Genomic DNA, 23,457 nt, shown 5'->3' on the forward strand with positions numbered 1-23,457 from the left:
TTCATGTAACTGTAAACAGACGGTGTATTTATTTAGTTATCTAATCCATTGGGTTTTATATTAAACGTATTAATGGATAGTGAATAAAGTTTTATGTTGTACCAAAGAACAGTTATAAATATTATAGTATAGCTTATTTAAAAGTAATATGTATCAATAAAGGAAAAGGTCCAAAAAAACATTACCTTTTATTGCTTTTAAAATGAATAGAAATAATTAAAACAGTGATTCCCAAATTGTGGCCCAAAAATAGTTTGAAACCAACCAAAATTAAATGAAAAACAAAGTGATAAGCTAAAAATATCTAATATTTTTGTGATTCGTTTTTATTTGACCCTGTATAAAATTAAAGTTGCCGAAACACGAAACACTGCATGATCTCGATCAAGTCATATAATCGCAACAAATTTGGAGTGTTCTGGAACAAGATATACAAAGTAGAAGAAAAATGTGGCAACACTTAATTTTACAAAATTTGGCTTCCAAAAGTAAATTTTCCAAAGTTGCCAGATTTACTGTTTCTCTGTAACTATAAGTCATTTTGTTTTCAATACGAGTTCAACTATGTAGCACTTAAGATTAGGTATAATGAAAAAAGTATCTTTTTCTTGGGTATAGAGAGAACTCTATACTATGTATGAAAGTTTTGGCAATAGAGTTTGTTTCCAAGTAATTTGAGCCATTTAGAAACTAATCATCTTTTTTGCCAGGAAGTTAATGAATATGTTATCATGTAAGTACCTTTGAATTGCGACAAAAAAACTATTTTCCTTAATCCCTAACGCACAACGGAGAGCGCCCCCAACTTTAATTCGTGTTTATTTAAGATGCTAATCAACATTAATGATCTGTTTTATGTCATAGAGTTAATTTATGACCCATATCTTTTATTATCTTTAACGAAAATATCACCTTGTGAGTTCCCAAGAAATCATTAACATGGCCATGGCACACCATATCAGCACTGGTGTACTACAAAGAGATGCGTTTTCTGCCATACTATTCGACCTAGTAGTAGAAGCATCACTAAGAAACGGCACCAGTACAGGTTACATAAGTATTAAAAGCACACATACACTCGTATGCATACTAGAATAGAGTGGCTAGGACATATATTATGATGTGTATTGTGCGTACTGACTAAATCAACGGGTAGGAGAATGAGACTTACAAAGAGAGGGAGTTATCAGGAAACAACGGATTGGCAAAAATTAACTGAGCATACCAAAACCTACAATAGGTTTTAGCACCAATAAAAGAATAAAGAAAATTCTTGTAAAGTGAAAAAATGGTGCTACATCGATTCTAAGACCGGATATCTGTTGCAATTTGATTTATGCACTAGAAAAAAAAAGTTATAGACCAGAAATAGGGTTGAGTGAGTGTATAATACTACGTTTTTTTGTTTACTCTGTACTCTTGTATAATCTGAGAGAAGTATAATATAATAAAGAAAACACTAAAAATGACAGAGTTTTATTTGTAATTAATAGTTATCTTTCACCAACAAGTGCCGCGATCAAGAAAAGTTAGGAACTACCGATTCGCCATAAGGTCTGTTTTCGTACATCGAATAATCTCTCTTCATAATCGTTATTCCCCAGCCGTAATGCGGAAACGTGCAATCGAGGACGAATCGTCCGGATTGGACAAAGGAAGTTCTGCATTTACGACTCAACTTCATAAATACCGCTTATACGTATGGGAGAACGTGGTAAAAAATAAAAATAATGTCGTTATTAATCAATACGAGGATCGTCTTTTTAGCTCTTTCAATATTAAATCAAAAATGAATTTTTTATTCGAGATCAATTTCGATTCAAGTACTCGGATCGTATATTTGAAGTACTGAAATCGGTTATGGTTGAAGTAATGTAAAGTCGACGTTTTCTCCTTGCTTGGTCGCCCGGGTAGTAGCAAGCACACACAAAGAGATTCGCTCATGGAAGGTCGCGAGGTAGTGGAGAGGAAGCAAGTGGGCAAGCAGGCAACGAGAGGAGTAAAGAGACCGAGAGGAACAACGAAGAAGAAGAAGACAAGGAAGAAGAGGGCAGAGACGGAGGGCTACGAGTACGAACGGGTACGTTGAATTGAAATTTATATATTGAAGTCGATCCCCACGCGGCCTTGACAACGAGACGTTCCACAAATAAAAACTCTGATTGTATCTATCCCCCTCAAGGTTTCTGGTTGAGCGATACGGACAGGGGCGGCTTCGATATATAATTGTAGCTACAAGAGTTCCAAAAAAATCCAACATGTAATTTTAACGATACATTTAATTTTTGTTTAGGGTTAAAATAAAACTAAAATTAATTATAAACATCATCGTATAATTGATGATTTTTTAGAGTATATTATAATGTGTGCTAAAGCCGGTACTGATTTCATAGTAACTTGGGGTTGCGCACTGGTGATGCCATCGTCGTTTCAGTGCTGCCGTCTTCGCCTCCGCTAACGACCACGTTGACAAACGCCATAGGATAGACACAGAAGCTACGTCACCGTATGCAGATCAGGGCGGCGCTCTGTGACGACAACGGCTCTTCGTAATTATTTCGAGCATTTGTTTTCTCCCCCTTCCGCTCATCTCGACGTTTTTCCTTTTGTTTCCGTCTCGCATTTGGAGGACATTAAACCGTCCCACGGAAAGGGTTCATCCTCACACCCACATCCGACTCACTAAATTCACCGAATAAATCCTAATCCCACAAAAACGTCCGATTAAAGAGACCTGAATAATTCAACTTTAAAAGCGTTCACTTTTTTCACTTCGTTTTTATTCCGTTTGAAGATAATTAAAGGAAGAGTTCCAATATTTGTTCCCCCGGGGCTTCGGGGACTATCGATTGCCCGGGCTTGAGCCAATAAAATTGAAATTAATGAGTAATGAAAGCAACCGTCTCTGTCGGCGGTTGCCTGTTGTTCCCTTGTTCTGTTTAATTAAAGGTCGCAGCGTGAGGTGTATTGGACAAAGTGGACTCTCATTGGTCAAAAAGTCTAATATTGTTATTCGATTACACGGAACCATGAAGGCAGAGAAACACTAATAAATTTCAAATTAATCCCAACAATCATTTCAAATAGTAATATTACGTTCTAGTTAACTAACTAATTAAAGTTAACTAATTAGTTATAAAATACTTCACTCTCTGTAAACTTTTTGCAAAATCTAGGTCTATAAAACCTTCTGCTAAATTTAATGAGTACTTAATTCTGATGGTTTTGATCTCGGGTATTCAAAAATGGCGAAATTGTGCAAGCTCGAGTCTCACTCGGGATAAATTTTTCGTTATTATTTTCACTGATGTAATATTTCTAAATATTTCCAACGTCTTTTTATTGAGAATGGTATCGTATATAAACTCGACGATGTAATGTATTGATCTTCAAACGTATTGATTACAAGTAAAGCAGAACTTAATTCGTAAAATTAGTTGATTACAGAAAATTTTGAAAAGAGACAAATTTGAAAACTCTCCAAACGCCAAAACGGCCACCTTTTACTTAGCTACACCATTGAACAGGATTTTTAAATCTGCATCCAACCGTTAAAGCGGCATAACTGCAAATCGCCACAATATTGGTTTAAAGTTTGCGCAAATACCTATTTCATTAAGACGTGATGATTTTACGTTTCCTGGGAAATCAAGTAAATGTCATTTATGCCGTTTTGGCTTGGCTGCGTCAATATTTGTTGAAGTAAGCCAAGTCAGATATATTTGCTACCATAGAACAGTCAAATCAACCGTCAATTTCTTCTTTGGTAATATCAACCCCAATATCTTCACTTCCTAATAATCCTCAAATTCCCGGGTTGGGGCATAGGACCTCGACAAATACACTACATCGTGTTCGGTTTTGAGCTATCTATTTCACTTTCAGCCATGATCTTCCTGTTGCCTTTATCTTTTTCATAATGGATCTCCACCACGTTATCCTGGGCCTTCCCCTCCCCCTTGTGCCTTGTAAGTTTCATTTCCTCTGACGAATTTCTTGACTGACTTGGATTTGCTTTGAAAGGTTCACTCAGCATGAACCAGCATATTGTGGCATTATCAGAGCAATCTCAGCTTTTCTAGTAGTTCTTGTCAGTTTTTTAGCCCCTGAACTGTTTACTTAGCTACACCATTGAACAGGATTTTTAAATCTGCATCCAACCGTTAAAGCGGCATAACTGCAAATCGCCACAATATTGGTTTAAAGTTTGCCCAAATACCTATTTCATTAAGACGTGATGATTTTACGTTTCCTGGGAAATCAAGTAAATGTCGTTTATGCCGTTTTGGCTTGGCAGCGTCAATATTTGTTGAAGTAAGCCAAGTCAGAAATATTTGCTACCATAGAACAGTCAAATCAACCGTCAATTTCTTCTTTGGTAATATCAACCTCAATATCCTCAAATTCCCGGGTTGGGGCATAGGACCTCGACAAATACACTACATCGTGTTCGGTTTTGAGCTATCTATTTCACTTTCAGCCATGATCTTCCTGTTGCCTTTATCTCTTTCATAATGGATCTCCGCCACGTTATCCTAGGCTTTCCTCTCCCTCTTCTGCCTTGTAAGTTTTATTTCCTCTGACGAATTTCGTGACTGACTTGGATTTGCTTTGAAAGGTTCACTCAGCATGAACCAGAATATTGTGGCATTATCAGAGCAATCTCAGCTTTTCTAGTAATTCTTGTCAGTTTTTTAGCCCCTGAACTGCGCTAAAAGGTTGAACCTTCCCCAGTCGGAACGTTTCTATTTGTAATTCCACGTGTTAGTGTAATTTTTTTAATTATGGCATGTGGTACACAAGTTATAAGTCCAAGGGAAATGCCACATCTCCTACAATTACATATAAAGCTTCAGTGTTCCAGTATTTGACATAACAGCATTTTGTACTGTCACTATTCCTTATGTGCTACTTGAGTGGACTAACAATTAAGGGCGAAAACCATGAGTATTCAGAGCTTCTTTTCACAACTTGGCCATTCAAAGAGACAACTTTATCATCGAGTCTAAAACTGATTTTTCTCATGGTTTATTATTTATCGTGAGATATCATGATGTGCTTCAATCAAAAGATACTACAGGTATGTTTAATAATAAGAAATTTGGTGGTATTAAAATTTTGCGAATGCTAAAAGGCTAAAACGAGAATCTTTCGATGGCGAAAGATTCTGTTGTGAAATTCAGCACACGTGCGAAGAATACGATTTTTTCGGCGTGCGTTTTATGAAAGGGACCGGCTCCTCGACTCGACATATACCGAATTTCTCCGCGACGATCGACAATAACAGGGCATTGTGAGCCACTCCTCGGCAACAATCTCTCCCCGTACCCTACCTACCTCTACCTTCAATCGTATGCAAATAGGACCCGATTCTTATTGGACGAAATTTGCATATTAAATGCCCGCCGTACGCGTCGCCCGGTACCTGTATTCATGTCAAGGAATTTGCTCTTTATTCGTTACCAATTCTGCGCCAGCCCCTCAATCGTTGATTAATTATTCTCTCACTTATATCTCTCATTTAATACTGAACCACATTTACTTTTATAGCTCCATAATTGGCTCGTACAATGTATTTACTATAATTACTTTTAATTACAAGGGTTTCGTTTCGAATTAGAAGGGTTTCTTTAAGAAGTTACAACGTATTAAAGTTGACTCTTAATGAACTAAACGTTAAAAATAATAACATACTTCCAAACACTATTTGTGGGAGTCTAGTTTTTCTTGTTGTTCAGTGGTGGATTGTTGTATATGTTTATTGAACTAAAAGGAGAACTAACACTAGACCTAGAACTAGAAACATTCGGGTTTAGCCGTCATTATAAACCTTATTAAGTCTCAAACTAACATTACAAAGCACGAATGGAATAATGATTCATGACGTCACAAATGGGCCGTTGAGCTGTGTATTTGTTGCTTTGATGTAGCAGACCTCTTCGATTCTACCGTTTTAGATTTCTTACAATACCTATCGATTGTTTTACCATTGATTCTACCAATATTAGACTGTTATAGGTAGGCAAAGCTACAAAGTGTATAAAAAAAGATAATGTATTTATACAAAATAGAGATTCATCGAATTTTGTATTTATTTATCCTTTTGGTAGGAAACAATGAATAGGATAAAACATTTTGCAACGTTACCACATTACAAAGTGACTACAGAATCGAATATTCCGTAATCCTCTCAATAATAATAATATTAGCCAGTGAATGATGTATAACATCTAATAATCCGGATCGTGAATTATATAAGGATATAAAATGAACGTGAAATATTAATCCGAAAATCGATACGATATCCATGCAAAATAGCCCGAGGAAAAAGGTACAAAACATGGTACACAAACATGGTATCGTAATTGCGGATTTATATCGGCTTAAAAAGAATCTTTGAACATTAATAAATATAAAAGTTATTCCATCCCAAACTAACTTAATAATTCGAGTATATCCTCAATAATATCGAGTATACCCCTAATTTAATTCAAAATTGTTCTAAGCAAACATATATTATAAATCTTGAAGTCGTATATTTTGTGCTTCAAATCGAGACAAAACAAAGTGGATTATCATTTGAGCTCATTCAGAAATTATCGCAATTCTCACCCCTCGCTATTATGTTTGCCGATCGTCGCTCCCTTGCAAAAACTCGAAATACCATCGGACCCCACACCCCTTCGTTGTTTACGTAACGGGATAACTTGTTTTCATCGTGCGAATTCTCCACTCTCAATAAATCCTTCAATGTATCCCCCGAAAATGTTTACATACGAGCTCACGCGTTCATCCTCAAATGGTAATGGTAATTAAACCATCACCATTGATTTCTAAAAGCATATCTCTTATTATTGTGGTGTTAATCTTAGCATTGGAGTAACTATTTTGGAAACATTTTTAATGTATTCTTTATCGATTCCTCCTTATGTTAGACCTAAAAAGGCAACCGTTTGTATAACAGGAAAATGTATGGATTTTAGTACTGTAATAAATTCTTCAAATAAAACCTCGGTTTGTCAATAGTTGACACTCCTTTTTATTCATTGTAACGTCGCGCCATCTATGTTTCAAAAGATTATAAGTATAACATTTTTATTATACACCACCTCAAATTTATAATTAAATCATTATATAATATTAATTAATATGATTATTATTATAAAATATAAATTAACTCAAATCAAGTTATAAAATAGAGATGTAAATACAGTAATCTTAAACCGGTTCATCAACCTACCCATAGATGGACCCCTCTTTCAACTGTCAACCTTTTTAGTACTCTTAAAAATAGAATCCTGTAACCGTACCAATGAAATTTAATCAATATATTTAGGTCAGTCAGAATTAATACTTATAAATAAGCGAATTATACGTGAGTGTGTGGCGTAAATATCTCTCCAACGAGTGAGTTAGTGAGTGCAGTTCGAATTTTATGCGGGACACCACAAGAACTGCCTGTAGGATGACGAATCGTAAAAGCCCTGAATTTTAGTTGTTGTGTTATCATGTCTGTGGTTAACAAAGATCGCCCGGATGTAATCGACATCTTGGATGAGTGCGTTATCGTCGAAGAATCCCTCTCCGGGTCGGATGTTAACGAGAATGGAATTGAAACGGTGGAAATTGTGGAAAATAATGATATGCCATCGAACGTAACGATCGAGCCGCGAGATGGCGCTGACGAAGAAATCGCAGCGGGAGGTTTTAAAGAACCTACTCGAAGCGAAGAGGAAATCCCTCTTCGGAAATTTTCCTTGGAAATTATTAATAAGCGAAGGAAGAAATCAAGGGGAAGCATACTCGCATTTGCTCTTATTAAAAAAAGTATTAAATGGTAAGTAATGTAAACGCCGGTAATGTAGGAAACTTTATATGTAAATATTTGCTTAACGAAGGAATATAAACAAAAGCATCGCGCGGTATGTGTTTGTTTTTGTTCTTTAAAAACATGCGCACATGGTATCAACATTAATTGTTTCATATACAATAACATTTCGTAATTTTTTATTGACGTTAGGCGTGGTTTTAGTACATTTGGAGTGGAGTATGTCTTTCTGGCGGCTAGCCAAGTCTCTTTTTTAGCTGGAAGGAGTTCAAGGTTTTGAACCGTCTGAGTCAATATCATTGTGTTCGTTTATGGTCGTATGAGTCTTTTTCCCCACTTATCGCAACTACACAATAACCTTCTTATAACTTTATTTTATTATTACAAAATAAAACAAATAATTCAATTACAAGACTTATTTTTAGATATACCGAAAACGTTAAATATCTTGCGGAAATGGGGTGAGAACGTGATACGATGTAGACGTTGATTATTAAGCGGTTTGCCCATCCCTAGTAACAACTACCAATGGGAAGGGGCGGGCATCCGAGATAACGTCCCGTAACGAGGGCTGCTGACTCATAAGTCCCGCAGTCTGGGGCCACATCCCCGATCAATAACTGGGACCATACCACGTGATCCACACCCTAAGCAATTGCTCCTCTGGAGGGCCGTCCGCCGATCCAACCCCTCATGGACCCCTCACGTTCATCCTCTAATTGCGAAGCGTGGGAGGGCGTAACTCCTGAGGGTTTATTGTCGATGATGACGAGGGTGACTCTTTTTTTCGTATTGGAGGGGATGATTTTAATATAATAATCAAAGAAGATAATTTTAACACTAGGTATTAGTGTGGAATCTCTTCCAAGAAGTCATGGAGATACATGTGTCTCCATGAGATTAATTACAAGCGCGACGGCACTTCACATACAAATTATACATGTACCAAAGTGTTGCCTGCTTAAGACTTATTTTGATAGTTAATTATTGATGTTTTTAACATTTATTGATAGCCTTTTAAATTTGTATGGAGTGTATTGTAAATAATAAAGTATTATTAATGGAATAGTATTTGTAGTTTGTTAATTAAAGAAAGAGAAAGTGGATTTTGGTTAAAAGGGGGATCGATCTGGACGTCGGAGGAAACGTTCATGACGTCACCGGTGCTCAGTAGATCGTTTTGGTGGGGCGGACCGTCGCTCGGAACGCGAGGTCGCAACGTCGCACTCGCTCTTGCAACGTACAGAGCGGCGCGCGCGTCCTCCTAGACCGGAAGTGGTTCCTCGTCGGTGTATTTAAAGAAGAGAGTGTATATAGCCGTACCACGGCGTCTATATTTAGTACGAAGGGAAGCCTTCGGGAGGAGAACCTGGTTATCGACCCAAATATGCTAGTACAGTGTTGAGAAGATGCCCCAGTGTGCCGTAGTTAGTTGTAGCAACACGCACCGGAAGACGAAAGGTGGTTCGGTGCGGTACCATAGGTTCCCTGGGGACGTCGGGACGCGTGCGCGCTGGGTGAGAGCCTGCGGGAGGCACGTGCAGAACTGCGCCACCGCACGTATCTGTAGTAGACACTTTAGCGAAAATAGCTACGAAAGGGACGTACAACACGAACTACTTGGATTGCCCGCGAGGTGCCGTCTTCGGAGAGGCGCCGTTCCCGATATAAATCTTCCCCAAGAAGTCCTTCAAGAGGATGATCACCAAGATAGTGCAATCGCCGTTCTTTTAGCGGTTGGCTTAGTACCCACTGGAAAAGTGGTAGAAAAGAAGAACGGGGGATTACCATTGGAGTAAGTTATTAAGTGATTGTAACAATTTGTTTTGTTTCGCTATCGAGCACACTTTCGATTCATCCTCGTTTCGTTTCCCCACCGCCTCGACGACAACGACAACTTTGGATCTCTGACCTACTTCTCGACGATTTCGCGTCCCGTATCAGTCTTCAAATTCTCTGTCGCAATCTCTACACGTTCGGGTAGCCCTACGTTTTCATTTTGAAGGTCAGTTTCGATTTCGTTTCTACGGTGTGTTCCATCCACGGTATCAGTATTACGCCTCTCCTCCGGTAGAATGTAGGACGTGTAAACATTGTGACTGGCCGAAAATAGCTTCAAGTACGGAGGTAGAAGCGTACTTTGCGCCGGTTTCCCGTCGTTGAAGTCCAACGCGCGTTCTCCGAAATCTGTGTCACGCACGCTGGCACGAAGGCCGTACCCTTATCATGGTGTATCGTTGCAATCACCTTGAGTGAGTATTTATTGCTTAATAGCTTGTTTGGCTTTGTGATCGCAAGACGCCACAGCGTATCATGTAAGTCTACTTACAAACACCTTTTAATTATTAATTACGACTATATTAATTTAAATTTTATTATAACCTCGTTGCTCAAATTTATTGAACCATAAAGGTTTCTTAATTGTTAATATGTCGGAGTTGGGTTTCGCTGAACTCCTATAATCGTAAACGGTTTCTGTTCATCGCTTAAAGTAAACAAACTTATTTTCAAGTTAACTGATAGTCATACCGAGAAAACAGTCGATTCCGAGACCTTGATGTCACCTACCTACGTATGAGCTTCATCAATGTGATCTATTTTTTTGCAGTTGCTCGTCTTGATACAAAGTTCAGCCAACTAATCGATCGTATTTTCTAATCTTTAATCCGGAACTATATTAATAAGGGGAAAGGAGTGTCCGTTATAGCCAAAACTCTGTTATTTAAAAAAAAATTATGTGCACTTTAAACAAATGTTTGAATGAATAATTTTAATGCACGCAAATTCCACAACGTTGCGTTCTTTATTAGTTAGTTCAATAAAAATATACAATAATCTAGCGCTAAATCTAGATTTAGTGTTACTTCTAGTTTTATTTCAATGAAAAATTTAACGATAAATAACAACTAAAACACCCTAATACTAGACCTAGTAGTAGAAACATTCTGGTTTAGCCGCGCGTCTCTTAAGATGGCTCAACAAGACACGAATCGCTCAAGCCATCCTGCATCTGGACCACGAGGAAGACAACTTTTCATCGAAAATTATCATGAGCGATGAGGCCCATTTCCATCTCAATGGATATGTGAATAAGCAAAATTCTCTCTTCTGGGGTACCGAAAATCCACGTATAACACACGAAGAGCCACTACACCCGCTGAAAGTTAATGCTGGAGGCATCATCGGGCCTTATTTTTTCGAAAACGCCGCGGGCCAAACGACTACTGTGGACGGCAAGCGTTACACAGCCATGCTCAACGACTTTCTCCTTCCTCAATTGGATGAATTGGGACTAGAGAATATGTGGTTCTAACAGGATGTAGCAACGACGCATACTGCACGAGCCACAACCGAAATTGCATTTCCGCGTCGCTTTATCTCTCGTTTTGACGATTTGCACCAGCCGACAAGGTGGTCCGATTTAACCGTTCCAGAGTTCTTCTTTGTGGGGTTTTTCGAAGTTATGAGTCTAAGTTAACAAACTTCAGACTGTTGAAGCTCTTAAACAGAATATCCGTCAAGAATGGGAGAACTTATCGCCGAAAGTTCTGTCGAGAGTGATGGAATATGTTATAAATCGGGTCAGTATGGTCATCAATTCTGGCGGCGACCACTTGGTTCATATCATTTTCTCAACTTAATGAAAAAAAAATTAAGACATCAAATAAATTATGTTTATCCAAAAGTAGAATCAAAGAACAACTTTTGTGCCACCTTGTATAACAATCTAGCGCTGAATATGTATTAAAACTAGAACTATCACTAACACTAGAGCCTACACTAGATCTAGAACAAGAATCATTCTAAAGACGGATAAACCCAAATGTTTCTAGTTCTAGATGTAGTGTTAGTTCTAGTTTTGCACTATCACTAGAACTAACACAAGACCTAGAACTAGAATCATTCGGGTTTAGCCGTCTTGAGAGACGTGCGAATAACAACTAAAACTAGAAGTACCGTCCTTGTTTTATATATCGTATAGACAACTCGGAGAATACACCGAATTTATCTATGAACATGGAATATAGCAACTTTTTAATAACTTTTAATTTTATTAACTCGATATTTCTTTTCATTATTTCAGTTTAAATAAAATGCATGTTATGGAAGATGTTCACGAAGGTTGCAATACGCAACAACCATCCTCGCCTGGTCACGCGGATCAAAGACAAGATATGATAAACGATATGTGCAAAAAAGAACTCGAAGAAAATCCACCCGAATCTGAAAACTTAAACATAACAGAAATTAAAAGAGAAGATATTCCAAACGAAATCAAAATGGAGATAGTCGATAATCACACGCCGCCGAATGAAATGAATGGTGATTCGGGAACTCACCACATCCACGAAGATAGCAGTAACGATAACGATAGTGGAACTGATATTTCTTTAAAAAGAAAATTGGAGGCTGAGGCTAACGAGTCTGCTATGAAACGATTGCATGTTGAGGTGCAAAGAAGTTTTTCTGTTAGAGATAAGTTCCTGAAGAAGTGTATGGATAATATTGGCGGGAATAGTTTTGAACAAATTCAAGCGTCTACCGAGCAAATTGTAGCTGAAATAAGAACTTTGGGAGAGCTGGCCAAACAAAAAGAGAAGGAATGGAATAATATATTGCATTTCAAAAAGTTAAAAGAAGAATTATTGTTGCGTTTAGAACGTCAAAAACAATTACTTTTATTAAATTTGGGAGATTTTGACGATGAAAGTTTCGAAAATTCTTCTGAAAGATACACAAATGATCCTCAAAGAAGTCGAAACGGGAACCACAAATCAAAACATTTCAACGGGAGATCATCTTATAATAACAGTATTGATATTGGAAACGCTCACGATTATAGACAACGGATTCAGCGACCTGTTGTCGATGTAAAATCTTTAATAGCCGATTATAGACAAAAACATCCCGAAACTGTTCCGCGGAGAGGACGGAGAATACGCACTAACATCCCACAGAGTATTCTTAAAACAACCGGTAACGTTCTTAACGTTTCAAATATAGCATTGGGTTCTGGAGCACAAGTTTTACACAACACATCATCAACGAGCGATATCAATTTATCGCATTCGGAATCCGACGTAAACAGCGATTTAACTTCATTTAAAGATATGCTCGTGGAATTTGCAAAATTATCGCAAAGTGAAAAACAAGATATTTTATGTAATAATAGCGGAAAACCACCACCACCTTACCCGGAAGTTACTGTACATCCTGTTCCTACTACGTCTACAAATTCGAATTCTTTACTTCATGGAATATTAACCAAGGTAATAACACTAAATGTTAATTAAATTTATTAACGAGTTATATTCGCAGAATCAACCGACTAAATCAGAAACTAAAAGTACATTTAGCCCAACCCTTGCCAGACTTCTCACGGCACCAGAAAAATCGAGTCCACAAACAAGTGGAAATCACAACGTTGTGGTTTCAACCCAAGGAAATGTTGCGTCTATTTCTGATATTTTATCGCACAGCAAAGTAAGTAAATACATAATTATAAACAGTTTAAAATTATAAATAACGATTTAATTTTTAGGCCAGAAATGAAATAACAATAACTCCAGTTATGGGAAAATATGATGGAGTTGCAAAAAATAAAAATCATCTTGTAAGATTATTTTTTAAACGCTTTATTTTTATCAAATAATTTTTTTTTGTTATTTAATAGGATGAAGATGAACAAGAAGATAGCGTGGATAGATTAGTAATTGATGAAGGTGGTGAAATGGTCGATGGTAGATCTAAAGATAATAATTCAGAAGATGGGGATGTCCCACAATGTCAAGGTTGCAACCAAAGACAGGCGCAGTTTGTTTGTGCAGGATGCGCAAATCAATGGTATTGCAGCAGGGATTGCCAGGTATATTAAAAAAAAATAATCCATAAGATTTTTTGTTTGATTTGATAATTTTTTAGGTTGCAGCATGGGATGAACACTCTGAAGTGTGTTCAGGTTGAAACGAGATCCTACAAAAGAGAGCAAAAACTATGAATCAGAAAACATATGAATATATTAAATTTATATGGTGATATTTATTTTTCTATACCGTGTGGAACGAGGAAAGTACCAAAGATAGCCAAATGGAGAAATCTGAAATTAAACGATTTCCATTTTTTAAATATTATTTAGATTCTAGAACTAATTTTTATATCCTATTATTTTTTTTTATTATTTTTCATGTACATTCTTGTAATGCTATGTAACTCCTAATAAGATATAATTGGTATTAACGGTCCCATTTTACTCTATTTTACTTGAGGGTCATAATAGGGTTATGTAAGTTTTCTTTTTTGCCTAGTCAATTAAGTTAGTTACCACAAATGAATAATTTTTTAAGTGTTAGCGTATTTTGATGATAGTTATCATTCATATAAGTGCCATAATTTAATTAGGTACTTTTATTATTATTAATTTGGTAAGAGTTTTACTTATTCGTCTGTGCCCCCAATGTTTTCTATGTTACTATTTAAGCTGATGAGTTTTTTCTAAATGTAAGATATTGTTCTGTGATATAATTATTTATGAATAAAAAACGTATATTCAGTATGTGTTGAGTATTTATTTGAGTTGAAAAATGATATTTCATATTGACGTGTAACCAAAGTTTAACGTTGCCAACCTTTAAAAATAAAAAGAAACTAGTAATTATTTAATATAAAATTTAAATTAATTTATTAATCTCTTTTTTATTTAATGTACATAACTTTTTGTATAATACTATATAACTTTAATCATTTTGTACAAATAAATAATATAACCTTGATTGAAATAAAAAAGACTGCTTGGTTATGTTAAACGAGTAAAATATTAAAATCTTACTAATCTTAGATTATAAAATTTAATCAAGTTAATTTATATATGAAATTTGATGTAAATTACATAAATTAAATAATAAAATTGATTATTTTTTCTTTTAATGCAATAAAAATCTGTTTTACCGACCGTCATGTTTGACAGTTAAACAAATATTGGTTATGTCTATTTAATTAATTTTTGTATATGTTTATAAATCATCGAATTTTTCTCTGCAATTTTTTTTCGATATTTCTTTACAATGTTGGACGGTTGGTATTGTCGTTCTATTGCGAACGAAGCGGCCGCAGCCGAAGAAGAAGAAAGAGCTCAGGAAGAATCTAAACATAAAGCCCAGTACAAGTTTTTAAAAGGAAAACTTAAACATCTCTTATATGTAAATTTTCATAATTAATGAGGTAATAACGAATCATATTTAAACGTTATTTTATAGGAAAACGAATGCTTTCAACACGCTTTACGTACCGCACAAAAAAAGCTTTTAACCGTAAGTAGAGATAGAAATTTTTTATTAGATCGACTATTACTGTACGAGAAAACTGAAGAAACTTCTACTGAATCTGACGATTCTGATTCATCGGAAGACGAACCTGTTAAAGTTGAACCAGTTAGGAAGTAAGTTTAAGTGATTTTTTTTGTGTGAGGAAATATAATGTTGTATTTTTAGACGCCGATTTGAAAGTGCTGTTTCACATAGTAATGGTTCTTATGTAAATTCTGGTAGAAATGTACCCCCTGTAAAGAGGAAACGACCAAATCCACCTACCAGGCAACCGAAAGCTTCAGCATCATCAAGTCATCATTCTTCAACAATGGTAATTATACTAAAATAAAAATTTTCCCAAAATTAAGATTTTTTGATAGCAATTACAAATTCCTACAAGTGCTAATAGCACAAGTAGTAGCAGTACACTGTTAGATGGTCATATGACACCTGAAGAGGTCGAGAGACACCTACAATCAAGGCAGAGTTATTTAGAATTGGAAAGAGCTCCTCCAACTGTTCCAACGGAAATGTTTAGTAATGAACCATCGCTTGACAGGTAACTACTAAATCTAACTGTTTATATTTAATCCCTTTTTGGTTGAAGTAAAGACTTCTAACTACTTATAAACAAAAGTATTACCTTTAATTTTAGTGAATCGAATGACCTCGGCGATCTGGAGACCTCACCCAGCAACATAGGGGAAGAGTTAAGCATTGACATGATTCAAGAATGATTAATTTAAGGAATTAAAAGTTTTTTCTAATGAGAATTGGTTTTTATTTATTTCACTTTACCTGTTATGAATTAATGCTGAAAAGATATTGAAACAAAGATATTAAAGCGGGTTTCTGTTTTTTTTTTCTGTTTTATTTAAAATATTATGTTGTGATGTCTTAATTGCGGCACTATTACATATACACGGTTCTATTAATAATTATATACACAGTATATTGAGCTATGACAAGACTCTTATTGAGCAGCGACCACAGGTTTATTTCTTTTTCATTTTATTTTTTGTTAAATCTCACCGGTAGGTAAATAATTAAATAAAAAATAAACAAAAAAAAGTGTTCTTAAAATTAATTAAAATGATATTAATGTTTTCTTATCTTTGTCAGCAAATTTACGTGGTATTACAACTTAAATTGTACAACATGTAGAAACTTAACGTACATCAGTCTTTCTGGTGCTGCTTATCAATCTTATTATACACGTGTTTCAGAAAAAAAAATGATTAAATAACTCAATCTATTTATTTTTTTAAACACTTGTATATTTTATAGATAGGAACAGAGATTCGTTTTTTTATTACTTGGCCAACGGGACGCTTCTCAGTTTGTATTTTAGTTAAGAACCTGCAAACTAGCAGAGTGAATGTGTTTCAATGGGAAAACTCAGGTACTAATGAGGAAAAGATTAAAAAATAATTACAAAAAAGTTTTTGCAACATTCGATATCAATAAGATTTTGATTAAAAATGCTTTTTGCTTAAATTTGAACTTAAACTTTACAATTGATATAATAGAAAAAATTGCATTTAGATGATTTGAGTATTAACCCTTTAATAAACTCAATAAAACATTTTTAGTAAATGAATTTAAATATTTAGAATTTTTTTATAAAAAATACGTCTATTAAAGGGCTACAAATTCATCTTATAATTTAAAAACAAAAAGGAATTAATATTATTAAGCCTCCCGCTATAAATTATTAAAAAACAAAATTGCAAAAAAAAACAATTTCACATCAAAAAGAAACAAGCACCAGACCGCTTATTCATTTTAAAGTTTTTTTTAAGAAAAAAATAATTGGATTCTGCAAACCACTTTTAAAGTTAATTCCCCCCACAACATCAAGATATCCAATAATAAAGTAAGATGGCACACAAAACAAAAGTCAATGAAAATTAACTCTAAAAATGGTAGCTTTTTTCTCTCTACACAACTTTGTTTCAACGAAATCTTCTTTTTCACTCTTCATTCGCATCTTTTTCACCTCCTCCACAATCGCACGTACACGCACATTTGTTTAAGTCAATAAAATATTAATTTATCTAGGTATGTTCGGATTAAGCATTGGATCCAAATCGAAATCCAACACTAACAATTTGGTCTCTTCAGTTCCATTACGACTTCCAACGGCGCACACCAACTTAGTATCGTTAGCTCTTATCCGCCAAACAACGCCGCCTGAACCACCGCTATCCAAAGCGACCAAATTTCTAATAAATTCACCTGTTCTAACATCCCATAACTTTACAGTTCCATCATCGGAAGATGTTATTACGAAACGATTGTTGAATTGTAGGCAAGTTACGGCTGAATGATGTTTAAATGGTCCTTTAAAAAAATAAATACATAAAATGGTGGTATATAATAATAACTAAATTACAGTCAAACTTTGATATAACGGATTAATACGGGGAATAACAACTAAAAGTGCCGTATGTATTTTAATGTAAGTACTAGTTCAATGAAAAATATACATAACTATCTAGCACTAAATAACAAGTAAAACTACAACTAACACTAGACCTAGAATTAGAAAGTTTCGGGTTTAGCTGTGCGTCTGAAGACGGGTTTAGCATTATAACTAATATAGACTGACTTTAATCAATGATTTAAATCAAAAATAAAACTGTACTTTATTACAAAATTTAATTTAATTTAACAAGTTTTCCTGCCTTTTAACACCTAACTTGTTTCATAAAGTAGAGTGAACAAGCCCAAATATTGAAAATATTCTCTCAACAGAAGCTAATGAACAAATTGCACATAAATATTGTTTTAATAAGGCAGTACCTTCTATGTCTAGTGTTAGTTCTACTTTTAATTGTTATTCAATGCTAAATTGTTGTATATCTTTATTCAACTAAAAGTAGAACTAACATTAGACTTAGAACTAGAAACATTCAGGTTTAGCTGTTTTAAGAGAAGTACAGCTAAACGCGAATGTTTCTAGTTCTAGGTCCAGTGTTAGTTCTAGTGCTAGTGTTAGCTCTAGTTTTAGTTTTGCTGTATTTTAATTTACCTGATAAAGTTTGAAGACATTGTCCCGTGACGATATCCCAAACTTTTACCGTTGAATCCGCATTTCCTGAAACTAAAATATTATTTCGTAGTTCCATTCCCGACGTAAGTGATTGATGCCCCATCAAAGTATGTCGACAAGCTCCAGTTTCAACCTCCCAAACTCGAATACTTGTATCTAATGATCCACTAACCACATGAACTCCATCAAACTGAAATTAGAGTTACATTAAAAATCTTTCCCAAAACATTTCTTTAACCACAAAAGAAAATTATATTATTCTCATAAAAACTTTGGTATCATTTTTTAAAGGAATCACGTTCAAAAATTATGATAATTTTTAACAGACTCAACTAATAAATCAGACCTTTTACTAAATAATCATAGAATTGTTTTAAAAATAAATTTTATTCTAAATTTTTTTGCTACCTGTAAAGAATAAACTCTGTTGGTGTGACCCTGTAAAGTATGGAGACACTCTTCGCGTTCTGGATCCCACACTTTCACCATAAAATCATATGCACCCGACACAACCAATTTTCCGTCATATTGCACACAACGGACAGCCGCCATATGACCAATTAAATGATGTAAACACTCCCCAGTTACGATATCCCACACTCGCAAAGTAGCATCGCGGGAACCACTTACTACTCTAAAAATAAAATTTTCAATTTCAAATATGTTTTGAGTAAGTTAATAACTTACTTTTTATCGTGGAGGTGCATACATCTAACAGTGGAGGTGTGCCCATACAAAGTATGTTTACATATCCCAGTATCAGCATCCCAAACTTTTAAAGTTCGGTCCGTACTACCACTAATAACTATTGATCCAGACATTTGCGACGACCACACACCTCCAGTATGACCTACTAACGTACGAAGACACTAAAAAAATTAAATAAAATTTTTAATATTAAACTAAAGAAATTCGAACGAATCAATTACTTTTCCCGTTACAGCATTCCAAACTTTCAACGTATTATCATCCGAACCACTAACGATTTTATTCCCACTAAATTGCAAACAGGTGATTACATGATCGTCATGGCCTTTTAATAATTTTGGGGGTCGAATTGATTTTGATCTCCAATTTAATTCGATTGCATATTGACGCATATACGCTAACTACAAAAATATATCTTAATAAAATTAATTCTTTTGGGGTCTATTTATCAATTACGAAGTATATGTTAGTATTGTCGATATTGCAATAAATAAAAAATTAAAATATTGCATAGAATCAGGTTTATATTAATTATTCAGGGTCGCTAATATGTATGGAAACGGTCAGTTATCTCCTAAAGTAAGATAGCTAGAGAAAAATGTTGAGATACAAAAGTTTTAGTGTTATTTAAAATCTATTACAATAAATATATAAAATATCATCAAAAGACCTTTTAAAGGACATAATAATAATAAGGAATAAAGAATTTTATCAGTAAGTATAAAGTCTTTTGATGTTTTATATATACAGGATGATTTATTAGCTCATCATCAAACTTTGACTTATGATAGCTAATCCAATTACCAAAAAAAAATGTTAATGAACATATGTCCTATTTCAGTTATTTACGAAATTATAACACATTAAAGTTTTAATTTTTATATCATAATTAACTGCAACTTTTTTTTTTAAACATAAATATTACAAATATTGTTCAAAATAGCGTCCTTCTGCTAGAATACATGCTTCACAATGACGAATTAAAGATGTTGGACCATTATTACCAATCCACTTGTTTGGAAAATATTGGTTTAACCACTCAACAACTACTCTTCCGCGATGAGGTGGGGCATCATCATGCTGGTGCTACATATTTAGAACTACAGTAAGAGATATATCTTCAAGTAAATCAAAAAGTGTATTGTTCAAAAAAATCTGTAATTTCTAGTGTTCAAACGTCCATCAAGTACATGCAAACCTAGTAAATTGTTGCTAAATATTCCACTCCAAACGTTGATGCTGAAACGTTGTTGAAATTTCCTTGGTCTAATCACATTCGGATTTTGTAATGGCCAGATATGTTCATTATGGTAATTATTTATACCATCTCGTGTAAAACATGATTCATCTGTCCAGAGAACATTTGAAATGAAGTCATTATTGTTGCTGCAATAACCATTCACAAAATGCTAACCGTTGCTGATTATCTCCTGGCTGTAGAACATTCTGTTTACGATACGGATGACGGACTTCGCGGTTCAACACGCGTCTTGCAAAATTTTGACGCTTCTTCGTCCTCCTACGTTAACTACATGCGGTCGAATAGCTTTTGCTGGAGCAGGATTACCTGTTTCTCGAAGTCTTCTGAAAGAATCGCTAAAAACTGCATAATATGGCAAATGACGTAGTGGAAATCTTTCCTGATATTCTCGTACTGATTGTCGAGCATTTCCATTGCAAAAATACACAAAAATTATATCAGCATACTCTTCAGTGCGATAAGCGTGCATTTTGAGTTTCTTCTTGTATGTAATAATTAAACTTTACATATTACAATGACAGCTTTGTTTTTGTTGAATGTTTGATTTTACTGACTATTAATAAATTCGCATCATAGACCTTAATTTAACCGTTTTCCAGATATTGAGCTTTTAAATTTATTTATCTAATTAGTGACGTAATTTATTTTTGTGGGCAAATTATTTAAACTATTTTTGTATTTTTGACATGTGTTATGATGTCGCTACGTTGCTATGGAGATGAGAAACTTTCAAAGTTACCTTGATGAATTATGAACAAAATCGACGAAAATATTTTTGTGTAATTTATAACAATGATTTTCAAACTTCAATATCGCGAAAACGGTTAACTTTAGGTTTATGATATATTATTACATGAATTTTGTTTAGAATTTCGAGTTGACTCAAAATATGTAATACTATACAGGTGTTCCATTAAAGAAAACCCAACTTGGTTTCGTCATAACTTTTTGACTGACCTGGTATACTTAATTTGTCTTTATTGTAATAGATTTTAAAAAACACTAAAACTTTAGCTATCTTACTTTAGGAGATAACCAACCGTTTCAGAATACATATCAGCGACACTCTATATTGATAAATAGACCTTGGTTGATTAATTATTTTTACCTTCCACATTGACATTTGACTATTATTTGATTTTGGTGAGCCCCTTTTAGTTGCGCAATTAAAAATACCAGCCTCTTTACACTTCTCCTTCCATAATAAGTTATCTTCCGCTAAAAATCTCCAACTTCGACATGTTTGCGCCGCCCTAATTAAATCGCGCGGTTCCAAAAACGATAAAACCGTTAACGCTAATTCGCGCGGTAACAATGATATAAAATCCCGTTGAAACTGAGGTTCTATCACTTGCATCATATGACGTACTTGAGTCGGTTCGCATCTTGCTATTAATTCGTTTATTGCTAATAGTCTTTCTGCATTCGACCAACGCTAGAAATGAAATAACGTATTCTTTTAAAGAAATTATTGTTTTTTTTATTAATTTTACTTGAAATTGCATTAACCATTCAGACATTTCTGGTGGTGGATTGTCTTTAGTTGGTATAACAGCTCTTTTAAGTTTATCATTAGGTGTCATGTGACTGGAACTACAAATTTCATCATTAGGAGGTGTAGTTTCGCCATCTTCAATGGTCTCATTTGGGGAGGTGCAAAAAAGTTTTTGATGATCATCATCGGGTAAAAGTTTTTTACAAGGGAAACCATTTTGAATATCCAATTTTCTTTTCCTCTAAAACAAAAAAAAAAATTTTTTTGAAATTTTTTTTTTATAATCTTTATTAATAATAATTTAAATGTATTATTTATCAGAGAGAAGATTAGCTAAAACATCATTTTTGAGTTATTTTATTAATAACTTAATCAATTTTAATAATATGTCATCATTTTTCTTTGCTAAATTTAATGAAAATAAAATAAATCTTACCCAACACCTAGGATTCGAATCTGTAGAACAATATTTATGATTAGAACTAGACGGTATTGTAGTGCAACTATTATCAGACACAGTTTCAGTAATAAATTGGGATTCGTCTTCATCCTTAACAATAATTACTTCTTCTAATAAACCATAAGGGGCAGGAACTTCAATAATATCATCTAGGCAATCCTCCCACCTCTCTTCTTTTTCCTCTTGGTCATCTTCACATTCCTCCAGATTCACTTCACTTAAAAATGTTGATTTATCAGTTCTATCCTCTTCTAAAGGATTATGTTCTGTCACCTCATCTTGTAATATTAATGAATTATGTGATGTACCTTCAAAAACGTATTATTAATAACCAAAAAAAATAATTGAAACAAATTCTTTTGATTACCTGGTAAACTATCAGTACATAAACTCTCTAAACACACAGTTTCCGTTGGACTAGGGCTTGTATCAGCTTTGGGGATGTCTTGATCACCATCAAAAGAACTAGTAGATTCGTTCAAGTTATTTCTGGCTTTTGATAGACATTGTTTTTCCATTCTAAGTACCTATTAAAGAAATGAAAACCCAAAGCACATGTTCAGCAATTAATAAAGATTAATTATATAACCTATAAATAAAACAATTTTAAACAAAAAGGTCCTTTATGAATTTACGATAATCCAAATATCTTGGTACTTAAAACGATTCGTTTTGAAAAAAGAAAATATAAAACTACGTGCGGTTGGAGAAATTTGGCCAAGCCCGTAAAACGATAAAAACGACCCCGAGACCAAAGTTTTTCCACTAAATTAATGTTTTGTTATGTACAATGGATGCTATAGTATTAAGGTTTAAAAAATTAAAGTTTAAAGATTACGGACAAATGTGTTATTTAAGAAATATACCTTCTTATCAGACCACAGTGACGGCCATTCTTCTAATACTGCGTTTTATTGCTTACATTGGAACGAAATTTTAAGGTGAAGAAGAATCACAGATGTGCTCAACGTTAAATTCCCCTAGAAACACATTGTGGAAATATTATTGTTAATTTCACTTTTTTATTTATGTAATGTTTGCTTGATTAATGTACAAAGTCGATTATTATTATTATTATTGCTATATTTGTATATTAGTTGTTTGTATTATTAAATATTAATTTAAATTAATCATAAATGGGGCAAAAAAATCCCTAAGATAATTATGAAGTTCGTTGTGTTTCCATCAAAACAAACGTGAATATAGGTGGTTTTAGTAACCTAGAATATTTATATCTGACAGGTTTGGTTGTATATAATTAAGGTTATTTTATTGTTATTCTTATCTTATGATAAGTTATGATATTAATCTAATTATTGATTTTAAAATGATATTGTATTTGTAAA

The 23,457-nt window shown here is 34.2% G+C and overlaps 3 protein-coding genes across 7 annotated transcripts; 2 read left to right on the forward strand and 1 right to left on the reverse strand.

The window, feature by feature from the left end:
- Positions 1–7,300: 7,300 nt before the first annotated feature.
- On the forward strand, positions 7,301–14,381 carry LOC111427280 (uncharacterized). 4 transcript variants are annotated; one of them, XM_023062335.2, is made up of 6 exons: positions 7,301–7,837; positions 11,913–13,098; positions 13,148–13,312; positions 13,371–13,442; positions 13,503–13,694; positions 13,751–14,381. In XM_023062335.2, exons 1-6 carry the CDS (start codon positions 7,509–7,511, stop codon positions 13,790–13,792), a joined length of 1,986 nt encoding a protein of 661 aa, XP_022918103.2. In that variant the 5' UTR covers positions 7,301–7,508; the 3' UTR covers positions 13,793–14,381. The 4 variants fall into 4 exon arrangements, with proteins under 4 accessions (XP_022918103.2, XP_022918102.1, XP_022918104.1 ...); XM_023062334.2 differs by lacking the exon at positions 7,301–7,837 and adding an exon at positions 9,052–9,623; XM_023062336.2 differs by lacking the exon at positions 7,301–7,837 and adding an exon at positions 9,643–10,080.
- Positions 14,382–14,771: 390 nt separating this feature from the next.
- Positions 14,772–15,905, forward strand: LOC111427193 (INO80 complex subunit E). Of its 2 annotated transcripts, none has more exons than XM_023062196.2 (5): positions 14,772–15,024; positions 15,082–15,263; positions 15,316–15,463; positions 15,513–15,691; positions 15,770–15,905. In XM_023062196.2, the coding sequence occupies exons 1-5, from the start codon at positions 14,890–14,892 to the stop codon at positions 15,867–15,869; spliced, it is 744 nt and encodes a 247-aa protein (XP_022917964.1). In that variant the 5' UTR covers positions 14,772–14,889; the 3' UTR covers positions 15,870–15,905. The 2 variants fall into 2 exon arrangements, with proteins under 2 accessions (XP_022917964.1, XP_022917965.1); XM_023062197.2 differs by having other exon boundaries at positions 15,788–15,905.
- A 465-nt stretch (positions 15,906–16,370) lies between these two features.
- On the reverse strand, positions 16,371–23,082 carry LOC111427192 (F-box/WD repeat-containing protein 7-like). The gene is made up of 10 exons (XM_023062194.2): positions 22,978–23,082; positions 22,479–22,638; positions 22,088–22,419; positions 21,650–21,892; positions 21,265–21,591; positions 19,117–19,296; positions 18,875–19,056; positions 18,596–18,821; positions 18,167–18,377; positions 16,371–17,475 (listed from the first exon to the last, which is right to left on the reverse strand). Exons 2-10 carry the CDS (start codon positions 22,627–22,629, stop codon positions 17,186–17,188), a joined length of 2,142 nt encoding a protein of 713 aa, XP_022917962.1. The 5' UTR covers positions 22,630–22,638; positions 22,978–23,082; the 3' UTR covers positions 16,371–17,185.
- Positions 23,083–23,457: the final 375 nt, after the last annotated feature.

This window comes from Onthophagus taurus, chromosome 2 (genome assembly GCF_036711975.1).
Source record: "Onthophagus taurus isolate NC chromosome 2, IU_Otau_3.0, whole genome shotgun sequence".
Taxonomy (NCBI): Eukaryota; Metazoa; Arthropoda; class Insecta; order Coleoptera; family Scarabaeidae; genus Onthophagus; species Onthophagus taurus.

Coding starts and splice junctions, on each gene's coding strand:
- LOC111427192 (XM_023062194.2), bottom strand. CDS start 22,629: ATGGAAAAACAATGTCTATCAAAAGCCAGAAATAACTTGAACGAATCT. Junction 19,297..21,264: donor GTCAAATGTCAATGTGGAAG/GTAAAAATAATT, acceptor ATATTTTTGTAG/TTAGCGTATATGCGTCAATA. Junction 18,822..18,874: donor ATGCACCTCCACGATAAAAA/GTAAGTTATTAA, acceptor TTTTATTTTTAG/AGTAGTAAGTGGTTCCCGCG.
- LOC111427193 (XM_023062196.2), top strand. CDS start 14,890: ATGTTGGACGGTTGGTATTGTCGTTCTATTGCGAACGAAGCGGCCGCA. Junction 15,464..15,512: donor GTCATCATTCTTCAACAATG/GTAATTATACTA, acceptor ATTTTTTGATAG/CAATTACAAATTCCTACAAG. Junction 15,692..15,769: donor AATGAACCATCGCTTGACAG/GTAACTACTAAA, acceptor TATAAACAAAAG/TATTACCTTTAATTTTAGTG.
- LOC111427280 (XM_023062334.2), top strand. CDS start 9,238: ATGCCCCAGTGTGCCGTAGTTAGTTGTAGCAACACGCACCGGAAGACG. Junction 13,099..13,147: donor TTCATGGAATATTAACCAAG/GTAATAACACTA, acceptor TTATATTCGCAG/AATCAACCGACTAAATCAGA. Junction 13,443..13,502: donor CAAAAAATAAAAATCATCTT/GTAAGATTATTT, acceptor GTTATTTAATAG/GATGAAGATGAACAAGAAGA.